This window comes from Podarcis filfolensis, assembly GCF_964270895.1.
Source record: "Podarcis filfolensis genome assembly, chromosome: 9".
Classification (NCBI taxonomy): Eukaryota; Metazoa; Chordata; class Lepidosauria; order Squamata; family Lacertidae; genus Podarcis; species Podarcis filfolensis.
The window spans coordinates 41,174,054-41,186,943 of record NC_139610.1 but is presented as its reverse complement, the minus strand read 5'-3'; the positions used below and the strand labels follow the sequence as shown (position 1 = coordinate 41,186,943).

The 12,890-nt window shown below is 40.6% G+C and overlaps 1 protein-coding gene across 5 annotated transcripts in view; it reads right to left on the bottom strand.

Annotated features, from left to right (window-relative positions):
* ZNF827 (zinc finger protein 827) overlaps positions 1-12,890 on the bottom strand; it is a 123,493-nt gene that overhangs the window by 58,875 nt on the left and 51,728 nt on the right. For all 5 annotated transcript variants that reach the window (XM_083631016.1, XM_083631019.1, XM_083631020.1 and 2 more), the window contains exon 5: positions 8,313-8,546. In XM_083631016.1, the coding sequence (XP_083487142.1) occupies positions 8,313-8,546 (234 nt within the window). The remainder of the gene's footprint in view (positions 1-8,312; positions 8,547-12,890) is intronic.

The following is a 12,890-nucleotide window of genomic DNA, read 5'->3' as shown; positions in this document are numbered from 1 at the left end:
CAAAGATAGTTAAGAGAAGAGAAACATAGTGATTCCATTGTTTCCTTTCGCATTTTAAAAGAACAAATATGGACAAAATATCATAAAAAAGAAACTTTGTTGCTATTGTTATCAAAAGAAAGAACAACTAGAAGCTTTCCCCCTAGAGGGGGACTGTGAAATTGTAACTAATTCCTGGGAGCTTGCAGCTGTCTCAGATTACAACCGTGGGAAAGGATTTGTGACCTTGCAGGACAATGTCTTCAGAAGCACTGTTGGGTGCTTTCTGTAAAATAAATGCCCTATTGGATCAGTTAAGCCAGAAGACGGATTTAATGACTAATGCGGCCAGAACCCTTGAACAGGTAGTGGGAAATTATATGGAGCCCACCCAGGAACCAAAACAGGAGTGTGCCATGACAGAACAACTGAAAGAAGAGGATGTCGCTGAATCTTGGGCGCCAGAGACGGAGGGAACAGCGGCCCAGCAGGAACATAAATTTTTGGAGTTGACAAATGAACTTGGAAAAAACCAGACTTGGAAAGATAAAGTTTGGTTAGGTTTGGAAATGGGGAGCTGGATAGACCCCTTTACAGGGAGATTTGGACTTTTTGAGTCTGGGAATGGGCCGTCTGATGTCTGGAGCTGTGGGGGCTCTCAATTTTGGAGGGAATCTGGAACATGTTTTTAATTACCATATGGAGTCCAGTCTGGTCTATGATTTGTTGAAAAGGGTTCAAAACATTACCAAGCTGGAGTTCCCGAGAATGAAAGGAAAATATGAAGAAGAGCTGCGGAAGGGACATGGAAGAGACTTGAGGGCCTTGGATATAAGGTTACCAGGTTAATGTGCTAGATTAATAGGTTAAAAAGGACTGACAAAGCCCGGGACCAGGAGGAAGGGACGCTGGATGAAGATTGGATTGTTTTTCTCTTTTTTTAATATATAATTAAGATTGTTCTATAAAATTAATGAATGTTAGAAAAATGTTGAAATGAAATTACTTGGCTCTTGTAAAAATGTCTAAAGAATTAGGTAAGAATGTTATGGTTAGGAGAAGTTGGTAAAAATAAGATTTAAGCTTTAAACTTTAAGGTTTCTATATGATAAGATGAAAATAGATTAAGGTAATGTAATGACAGAATATTATGAATTAAGGAAAGGATTTGCTGTGATTATTATTAATCAGGATACAAGAAAAGGGAGGAGGAGGAGGTCAAAGAAAGAAGGTATTGAAAGTGGGGAATCTGAGAATGATGGTTTTATTTTTATTTTTTATTTTTCTCTCTTGTTTTTTCTTTGTGTGTGTGTAATTTTTTTATATTTTTTTTAAAAAACAAGCAAACCTTTTCCCCCAATAAATATCATTAAAAAAAAAAAAAGGAAATGCTGGGGATTGCACCAGGAACCTGGTCTCATCAGGACCATAGACCAGGGTTGGTCGGTCTCTGGTTGCTCCATTTGCCTTGGAGACCTGGTATAGTGTACTGGCTGAGAGATGGAGCTATGAATCAGAAGATCGCTGATTTGTATCTTATTCTTGCCATCAACTCACTTGATGACCTTGGGCAAACCACACTTTATTGGTTTGAGTTCCATCTTCAACAACACGGGGAGATAATAATACTGACTTTGTCTTACAGGGTTGTTGTAAGGTTTACAACTAGATAATGCACATGAAGCACTTCAGACACTTGAAAGTGTCATACAAGTGTTCAGCATTCTTATTATCTCTGCAGACAGAAGAGTCTCTGAAGAACTCTAAAGAACACAAGAACACTCTTAGGGTTCAGAAGACCTGGCAATCCTACACCTTCTTGACATGGCAGTCCTTTCTACATCAGAATGAAAGCTTGTTTTCCTGGTATACTGTTCCTCCATTTTCACATAGGGCCAACTTCAGATAAATGCCTCTCTGAGAAACATAGATGATAAAGTGAGGATTATACCATCTTTCAAAACCATGTACAAATCAATCCTTCACTACCTTGGGGAGTTTTGAACAGTGCTTTACTTAGGAAGGTTTATTATGGCTAAAAATTGAAAGATCTCCCATGCTCTTTTCCCCAACCCTCTTTAGAAGATAATAGAGACACTGAGGTGAATGTTTCAATTCAACAATATTGTAAGAAAAAGCTCTTATTGTAGGAAAACAGTTATTCTCTTTAAAAAAAACTTAAGCTTTCTATCTTTGCATTCTGCAATGCATTTAAAGCAAAGGTCAAAGTGTTATTGTCATCAAAGAGTATCTGAAGAGGAAATGACTCAATGAACCTGCTGTGCTATAAGACCCACACATATATAAAATAACATATATTAAAGTGTAAACTTTGCAGGATTTGGCCTTTAAAAACTTGAAACAGTAACTCTAGCTATTTAAGAATTAAAACCAGAGGTAAAGAGACCCTGAATCTAAGTGAGAGACTAAAGTGACATTTAAAACAAAACATAGGTTATTTGTAAACCTCTTGAAAACACCAGTGGATGAGCAGGGTTTAAATCTAGCTCAGCATTCTCCAGGAAGGGGTTTATATGGGGGATCCTAACCCCCTGTCAAATTTGGCCTGCAAGGTCGATAAAGATATTCAGGAAAATGTTTCTTAATATGTTCTGCTCTGGGCATTATGAAATGTACTAGATTCATAAACAATACTTATTTCACTCCTGTTTCAACCATCCTCTCTTTTGGATATATAAACAAGGCACTTTCTTTTAGGAGAATGTGTCCCTGTCCCCAATGCTTGATTAGATGTACTGCATTCAGCTGAGTACATGCAAGGCAAGAATGATCCATGTAGACCAGAGGTGGGAGGCTTTTTTCAGCCCAAGAGCTGCATTTCCTTCTGGGCAACTTTCTGAGGACCACATGTCAGAAGCCAGAGGCAACAGTGGGTAGAGTAATGAATGTACATTTTAACATTGTACAGTGGGCTTGTTTACACACTTACACACACACACACACACACACTGTATCCACCATCCTGACAAGCAAGAGGCGCTGTCAAATTTCAAGGACAAATTCCAACCAAGCAAAAGCACTTGGGGTGCAAAGGTGGGGCACTAAGGGGTGCAGCCCAGGGGAAATTCTGAAGGACAGATAGACAAGCCTAGCAGGCCCCCTTTGGCCACTGAGCCTGAGTTTCCCCATCCTTGATGTAAACAAGCTGAGGAGCATCTGTTTTGAGGGAGGGTGTTGCCTCTGTTGTTTTATTGGCCAGGATTGTAGGAAGGACAGTTATGCTAGTTCAAATTATTCAAGATGGAAAAAATGTTTCAATAGCACATGCCACTCTGCTTGCATAAATACAATAACAGAAACACGTGGTTGTGTTATACATCTAAACAGAGATGATGAAATCCAAACACTATTGAATAAATACTGATGCACATTGTATATTTTTATTTCCTTTCTGGTCTGGTAAACAGCTGAAATAACCTTCCACACTTATATAATTTTGCTATTTGAATCTTTACCACACAAGTATATATATTGGACAAATAGTTATCTTACAGACAGTTACAATGCTTCTGTAAATGTGACTTATGTATCAAGGTGTATACCTGAATATTATTCCCTCAAACATAAATCAAAAGCTGTCTCCCCATCCCCTTTTTCACTTCTTACTATGTGAATACATACACACACACAATATATTTACACACACACACACACACACACACACACACACACACACACACACATATTGTGGTAAAAGATCACTTTGAAAAGGCAGCTGGGCTTGATGAAGGTTCTAGTCTTGGTATTCAAGAGAGGAATGGCCACAGTTCCCAGCTCTTGAAGTAAGCAAGCATGGGGCAAACCCCTTGTCATTTTTGGTGACCTAGAGATGGTACTCAGGACAAAGGAATCCAGCTTTTTTTGGAGCAGAGGAGGGAGGGGCAGCCTTTCCTGTTTTTCTGCCAGTTGTCAAACCACCACCACCACCACCAAGCAAGGCCACTGTCTTCCCAACTGGTAGACAGCTTTATGAATGTCTGTATTTATGCTATCTACATATTCATTCCAAATAAAGCCCTTTACAGATGTTCTTTCCAGGCAGCATGCATTCGGTGGCACTCTTGTGGCAGGCTCTGTGCCCGATCTACACACATTCATCTGAACATCAGAAGAGAGTGTATGTGTGGGTTGGCCATCTTCAGACATTCAAACAGATGTGTGTAGGTTGAGAAAGAGCCTGATGCTACAATGTCATTCCACAACAAGCCTGCTTATACTAGGATGGCAACATATCCTACATTAGAGGAAAGTCCTCTGTTTTGAATGTCCAGTCCAAATCTGCTTTAAAGACAGTGGACCATAAAAAGGGAGAGCAGGGTCCTTGAAACTGTCTATCAACAGTTAGCAGTACCTGGTCAGCAGAGTCAACAGGCACACAAGTCTTCCGCAGTATGGTGAAGTGTATGTATCATTTTGTTATTTTGTTTCTAAATTTGTGACCGTTTGTATAATATATCATATGTGATTTTTATGCAAATTATTGTCCTCTTTTTTGAATGATGCACGTCCTCTGTTTTGGCAACGCATAAGTGGGCAACCCTGGTTTATACTACACAGGGATACTGCTAGCATCAAAACTTGCTTCTCAGAATTCTGCAGCAAGATAACTGTTACAATATTATTTTTAAATATTATTAAAAAATTTGCACAAAGGGCTTTTCAATTTCCCCCTACATTTCCATTTATCCCCTGAGATTTTTCATTTTTCTTCTTTTACCACTGGGATTCTGCTCTGGTATGAGATTTCCTCCACCCGCAAGAGTTGGTAACCATATGACATCATCTTGTGACATCACCAGGCCATGGAATGCCGCTGGCTCAGCAGCCATCCTTAGAAATGGGAAATCCGTTGGAGGCCTGTTGTCCTGATAGATTCAGCTCAATCGGATAAAGATGAAAGGAAGGACTTTCTGAACCACAGAAGACATCTACAGCTGCTGCTAAGATTGCAGAAGCACTTGCAGACATTGTCAGGAGAAACGTAGAAACTGGGGCACTTAAAAAAAAACAAAGAACACCCCACCAGGCTGACCTGTCAGCAATTTGAAGTGCAAATCATTAACAACAAGGCTTTTTAAGCCTGAGCATTTGTTCTGTTAAGGCAATTAATTGCACAGGAAACATCCAACACCAGCATAGTTTACTTCTGAATATATACCTGTAAGCAAAGTCCTGATTTTGTAAAAAAATGAGCAGCACACCTGTGAATATTTAAAATAGCTGTCCAAAAATGAGCTCTAGTTCAAAATCTCTGGGAACAAAGACATTATATGGAATATAACTAAGGAAAGCCTCACTCAGAAGGTATGATTCACCATTTTTCTGGTCTAGAACATTTCAAACAAGTCAAAAAAGTTTTTATATTGAAAATAGATAGTCATAAACAATCTAATATTTCAATCTGAAGGTTAATATAAGCCCACCAGTCAGCCTGCAAAGAAAGATCAGCTGTGGTTTCTGTAAGAAAGCCCCTATTAATTGCTCCCTTTCCAGCTTATTGATGAGTTAGATATCAAACACCACTACCATCAGCATTTTTTTTTACAGAATTACTTAAAGCACACACACAAGACAAATGGTTTGCTAATGTATTTCTAACATACATTATTTCAATACAGTGAGTTCAAAACTCAAAAAGGAATGGAGATTTAATATGTGTCTTCTGAACATTTTCATTTAAACTACAAATGGACCGATAGGCCATCATAATGCACAAGCATATATTTCGAAGAAAATCATTACAACCCATATTAATATAAAACTAGCAACAAATTATGCTCTGCATTCGTAGCAGAGCCCACAAATCTTGGCAGGACTTGGGAGCAAACCACTTGTCTATAAGCCAACAAGGTGAAGCTTTCATGCTCCCCTCTCAACAGGTTCCTTGCTTGGCAATTTTTACAAAGAAAGAACAACAACCAGTATATGTATGAGTGTAGCAACCCATCCTCTAATGCTGTGTACAAGGGTAGCCTCATACCATTTTGAAAGGCGTTTTGTTGTTGTTGTTTTAAATCCTCCAATGGTGTATACCGGAGGCTTTCCCCAATAGTCACAAGAATTAAATTTCTAATAACTGGTGATAAAAATTAATCATATCATCAGGATGCTAAATAAGACATTTTATTTCTTTATAACTGAATTATTAATAATAAAATCTCCCTCTCCAGAAACTCACACTTATTATTCATGAAAGCAGAAAGTGGGCATGCTTTTTCCTTCTTCTCAACAACTTATTCCTATATTTGTATTCAAACATTACCCACAAATACTTGTGCTTTGTGAATGAAAAATAAACCTCATATCACCAGGTATGCTGTTGGAAATTTTCTCAAAATCTCTATTAAGTATAATTGCATACTGAATATTTTATGCAGGGTACAACCTCATTTTTCGGAATAGCCTGAGAGACATCCAGACTTGCCCAGTCATCAGTAGCTTACCAAGACAAGCACGCTGTTTACAAATGTTTTCGTATAACAGGTCTACCTAGAATACACAGTACATCCAAACAACATGTTCTGGATAAATGGGGGAAGCCGGAGTGGGTAGACAGAAATAGAAAGAGAGCCAGAAAATGAATAGACCCACCTTAAAATATCCAGAAATAATTAAAAGAAAGAGATTAGAAGAAAAGACAACATGTTGGAGATGTAAATGCCCGAAAGCAGGATATGCTACATACAGTGGTACCTCGGGTTACAAACACTTCAGGTTACAGACTCTGCTAACCCGGAAGTAGTACCTCGGGTTAAGAACTTTACCACAGGATGAGAACAAGAAATCTCACACCGGCAGCGGCAGCAGGAGGCCCCATTAGCTAAAGTGGTACCTCAGGTTAAGAATGGTTTCAGTTTAAGAACAGACCTCTGGAACGAATTATGTTCGTAACCAGAGGTACCATTGTATTTAGAATGCACCAGTAATACAGATATTTTGGAGATTAACACTAATAATAATAATAATTTTTTATTTATACCCCGCCCTCCCCAGCCAAGGCCGGGCTCAGAGCAGCTTACAAGTAAGATTAATGAAGGTGAAGATTCCATGATAGTTACTTCATAAACCGCTTAGAGGCTTTATTACAATCAAATGGTATATAATGTTTTGTAAATAAATATTTTATTTTTAGATTGGAGACTGAAAAATAACTTAGTCTGCAAATTTAACCCCACTTACTTGGGAGTAAGCCCCACTAAAATCTGTGGGACTTACTTCAGAGTAAACATGGTTAGGATTGCAGCCATATTTATTACTTACTAAAAGCAGCTAAAAGTTTAAACATGCAGAATCGGAAGAATGCTAATGAATTGGGAAATTTGCCTCTAGGAAAACGATAAAATTGGAGAAATTAGCTTTTTCAATCCGAAAGAGTAATGGGGAGTTTGGTGCAGCCAAAATAAGAAGGATTTAGCAAACCCTCGTCAGCTGAGAAGTGGATGGCTAAATCCTGTTTTGGCTATAAGCACTTGTTTGTGCAGCCAAGGCAGAATTGAACCCCAGCCACCCCTCATCACAAGTGACACCAGCTGTTGTGACAGGTGGAAAATGGAAATCCTGGGGTGGGGGGCAAGATTAGCTCATAGCCCAGAGGTTTCCCTACTCCTGCTTTAGGAATCCCCATCCCATGTTTGAGGCTTCCTCGTGCCTGCTGATACCGCATTCTTGTGCATGGATGATGCTGTGTACCATACAATCCACACTTGGAGAGCAACAGTTCTTTACCCAGTTCTACATATGGGAGGCTAGTAGCAAGCCCACTCACCTGAGGGCAGATGCAGGCTTAGAGCACAACACTTGATACATGAAGCCTGTATGATGTCCCTACATTCTGAATTGCAGCATCCTCTGGGGCAGGGGTCAGCAAACTTTTTCAGCAGGAGGCCGGTCGACTGTCCCTCAGACCCTTTGGCGGGCTGCACTTTTTTTGGGGGGGGGGAATGCCCCACAAATAGCCCAGAGATGCATTTTAAATAAAAGGACACATTCTACTTATGTAAAAACACGCTGATTCCTGGACCGCCCGCGGACCGGATTTAGAAGGCAATTGGGCCGGATCCGGCCCCCAGGCCTTAGTTTGCCTACCCATGCTCTAGGTTATCCCAAAGCTGTAGCCGTTCCAAGTATGGAACTGTAAAAAGCTCACAAAGAGGAACCAGAAATATTTTGCAATAATTTGATAGTGGTTGTTAGAAAGTCAACATCAGTACATCACAATAATTAGCTATTAAAGCCCTCTTTGTTGTAACTAAAACGAGGCAACTTCACAACTAAAAAAAGAAAGCTGAATATTTTAAAAATCAATCTGGTACCTGATAGCTTCATAAGAAGTTCAGATGCTGCTTTGACAGACATGTCCTGCTGCAATGCATTTGCTGGCACTTCTTGTGGCTTGAGATTCTCCTCGGGAAGGCTTGCGGAAGATGTTTCAGGCTCAGGACTAAAAACGTAAGTAGATTTAGGAAAAGTGGAACTTGCATTTTCCTCATCTTTCGGTTCATCTTTCACTTTAAATGTAGGAGGCAAGGGTTCTTTTTGATTTGCAGCTGTTAACAGAAGGAGAGGAAAGGGTTCAGTGAAGTGCGTAAATGTATAATCAGAAGAGAGCAAGTTCACAAGAGTCATGGGGAACAGTTTGGGATGATGGTGCAGGGCAGGGAACTCTACACAGAAAACCAAATTGGGCAGGCTTCAAGAGGCAACAAGTACTGATAAATTCCTACACAAAATCCTACACAAAAGGCAATCAGATAGCTGATGCCTTCTGAATGCCAATCCTAGAATATACTTTCTGATGCAGTCTGGAGGAAGAAGCACTAATTCATCCCACTGGTTAATCTATTGGAATTCCAAAAAGTTAGGATCCTCACTAGGCAGTAATGCTTCAAGCTGCCTTTGGAGTTCTGTTGCATCCATGAAGCAGCGCTACATCATTTTTAAAAAACCTTTGTCAGGTTTTGGGACAATGGAGATAAGTGTCTCACAGAACAACAGAGGGAGCTCCCCACCCCCCAAGCCCATAGGATTCCTCAAATAATGCCTGCAGTGGCAGGATATGCAGCTTGCTCCAATCAGACATATAGCTGTCTAGCCCTGGCACTTTTTCCTTTCTTTAATTACACCCTTTCTATTTTGCTCATTTGCAGAGAAGCCTGCAACGCATCGATCTGGGCCAAAGCAAGCTGGGTGGCTGGGGATAAAGTTCAATTTTGCAGAAAAGGCTGACAGGGAACTATCCTCAGGCTCCATCTAAGTTTTTGCCGTTGTTCATATTATAATAAATGGAAATACTCTCCTAAAACATTGCTAGTAAATTTCGCAAGCCCACTAAATAAAACATCATCGCCTGCTGTTTTATGAGCTGGAACTCTGTTAAGTATCGCAGTGCTGGTCAAATGTACAATTCCACACACTATTTTGGATACACATTGCTCTGATCAATGGGTTTAATTTCTTCCTTTAGCATAACATCTTTCCCCTTGTGTGGCATTGACATATCTACCAAGTTTACATTTTCATCTTTCAGATATATTCCATTCCTTCAGTGACTTTATAACATGTTGCTAGGTAACAGTGCACACAAGTCAGGTTTCAGGACCTTTCGTTAAGACACTATAAAATGAGCGCATGGGCCTTTTTTTGCATGAAAAATGCACATTGGGGGCCTTTACTATTCCTGTCTGTTGAACACTAAAGATCAATTTCTAAATAAAAAAACATGAAGAGTGAGACTGTATTCTGTCTGTATTCTGTTCTCCTCTCCCCCTAAAATGCTTCTTGTTGCCTTTCTTTCATCCAAAACAGGCTCTGCTATCACCAAGTCAGTAGAGGTAAGGTTGAAAGTTACTGAACGCATGGCATATATTTAAGCAGTGTTATTCTAAAATGCCAGAGCAGTAGCACAAATTGGTTACAAACCTTTGGATTTGGGTTTGAAAAAGGGGGAAGGGATATCAGTGTGTTCCTAATTCTAAACACCTATCAGTTCTTCATAATTTTATGTCAGTATAATCCAATGCATGTTTAAAAGGTAAAGGTAAAGGGACCCCTGACCATTAGGTCCAGTCGTGGCCGACTCTGGGGTTAAGGCGCTGATCTCGCTTTATTGGCCGAGGGAGCCGGCGTACAGCTTCTGGGTCATGTGGCCAACATGACTTAAGACGCTTCTGGCGAACCAGAGCAGCACACGGAAACACCATTTAGCTTCCCGCCGGAGTGGTACCTATTTATCTACTTGCACTTTGACGTGCTTTCAAACTACTAGGTTGGCAGGAGCAGGGACCGAACAACGGGAGCTCACCCCGTCACAGGGTTTAACCCACAGCACCACCTGTGTCCCTTCAATGCATGTTTACTTGGAAGTAAATCCCAATACTGCACTTACTCCCTAGGAAGCGTACCTCTTAGAAATCTAGTAGAAGTTGCTTGCTCTTAGCATATCAAACTGCATTTGTTAAGCATCTTTAATTGTCAATTCATCTTTACAAATCTTCTCTCCATCCTACGTTTGCCAATAGCAGTTTTTGTAACCCCAGAAATCCAACATTTAGGGCAAATCAAGACAATGAAGCATGGGTGGGCATTGTGGCCACCATCAGCCTAAGTCAGCATGGCCAATGGGCAGGGATTATGGAAGCCTCGATGACACCATATTGGCTACCCTTTCTACAAGCCCACCCTTCTCTACATTCCTCCCCGTCTTCAGTGCAGCAGATGGCTCTTCGGTGAGGGAACTTTTCAGTGTTGACACACCTGTTATGGAATGCTCTCCCCAGAGAGGCTTTCCCCTTTCCCTTCACCAAGTGAGGTTTTTCAGAAAAAGACTGAAGTACTAGCAATAGTCATAATAAATGGCATATCTGCATATTCCATTGCATCAGCAACAAAAAAGAAAATGACAATTATTTTTCCCAGATCCTCATGGATCCAATAGGAACAATATAAATAGTTACGATTTGCGGGGGGGTGGGGTGGCGCGAAACATTTGGGAAAGAAGCATGAATAGGTGTATGTGTCAATCTGAACCTATTCTGTGGTTTATTACTGTAAATCATGGCATAGGTAAGAAAACTGACATAACTCTAAAAGGACAGGAGATCCTCCATGATGAACTCTGGTGACCTTGGTACAAGTCTGTTTCCAGCCTCATCTCCTGGAGGGCATTCAAGAAATTCAGAGTCCCTCAGACCTGGCATAAAGGTCAACACATGTAAATTCAGTTGCCAGTACAGCCTATTTACCACCTGAATGGGGGCCATCAAGATAATTTGAAGGCAAGGGGCAAACAAAGGGTGACCAGTTTAGACATCATGCACTAGGATAATATCCTTTTCAAACTAATTTGCAACATGGGCGAGGTAAGAAATGGGAGGGAAACTCTGGAAGAAAGACAATAAGAACTGCAGGAATTGCTCCTCTCAAGGCCCCCTCCCCCACTAAGATGCATTAGCAAGAAATATTATAAAACACCTGGATTTTCAGGTTTTAGTTGGGTTCTCCCAGTTCCATTGAAAGCAACTCACACAACGCTCCCAAGGAATCAGCACAAATCCATTTCGCTTAAGGACAGGTATACTCCCCCCCCCCCCCGCATTTCTTAACTTACTATTAGGGTGAGTCCTGCTGGCCCAAATTGTCACGCTCACTTTTGTAGGCTTTGAGAATACTCAGCGATTTCCCCACTCTTTAGGTGTGTAGGTGTTGTAGGGTTTACAGCCTGCTTAAATTGTAATTTTTCTGTCTAAAGCAGCATTTATATGTTCTGTCATTTTCATTTCATATAATAAACCAAGCTTTCTTTATTCTTTTTGTGTAAGAACTTCTTATGGGCATGGGGATGAGGGCAATCACATATTCATAAACGGATGCATGTTATAACTCCAGCAAAAGATCCTAAATTTCTCGTGTATGAATATGTGAGTGCTGGACACGCACATCAGTTCAAACACATACTGTAACAGAAGGAAAGTTTCAGAGTTTTACACTCTTTTTTGAACACAAACCTGTAAGTGAAGACAGTCAGAATGACAGACCCCCAACATGGCAAGAAGCAGAGTTGCAAAATATTCTGCACATCACTCAGCAAGAGCATCATGATTAGTGATATCCCAGTGCTGGCACCCTGCCAAACTGGTCAACACTTTAGTTATGTGATCACACCAGTGATTTAACTGCCTGCTGTCGTGGTCCCACAAGACATTTGGGCATCAGTGCAGCTGCATAGCTAATGCATAACAATTTAGGGCAAATGATTATGTTCTTTTGAATGCTCAAATACAAAAACTGAAATCACATTATTAATTTGCAGAGGGATGTGCTGCATTAGTCTGTTCTGCAGCAAAACCAACCATGTTAGCCTTATACCACTTTAAAAACTAGCAAATTAATCATGGCGTGAGCTTTCATTGATTAAGAGCCAAATTTCAGCAGAGAGGGACAACAGAGAAGTAGAGCCACTTCATCAGCTCTGCTGAGAAGTCTGATCCATTCCTGTTATCTGGCAATAGCCGTTCCATCAAGCTGCAGTGAGGGAGAAAGGAGAAGGAGAGGCACACCATCAGCTCTCTTGAGAAATCTGCTCTATCCCGTTTCCCCACTCCAACTATCAACTTGTAACAGCCATTCCTGTCAGGTTGCAGTGGGGCAGGGAGAAGGGAAAAGAGACCACTTCATCAGCTCAGCTGAGATAGTAGCAACTTTTGGCTCCTCTTCTCCTTAAACTCTTTCCATTACAGCTGGTTATTATAAGAACTTTGTAACCAAAGGAGTAATCCCAACCAAGATCCAATGGGATGAGGCAGGTTGGAAGTCCACAATCCTGGTTCAGGTGGAGATACACTTAGCAGGGGCTCAGCTGAGGAAGTCCTTAAAAGGGGTGTGGCAAGGGGTGA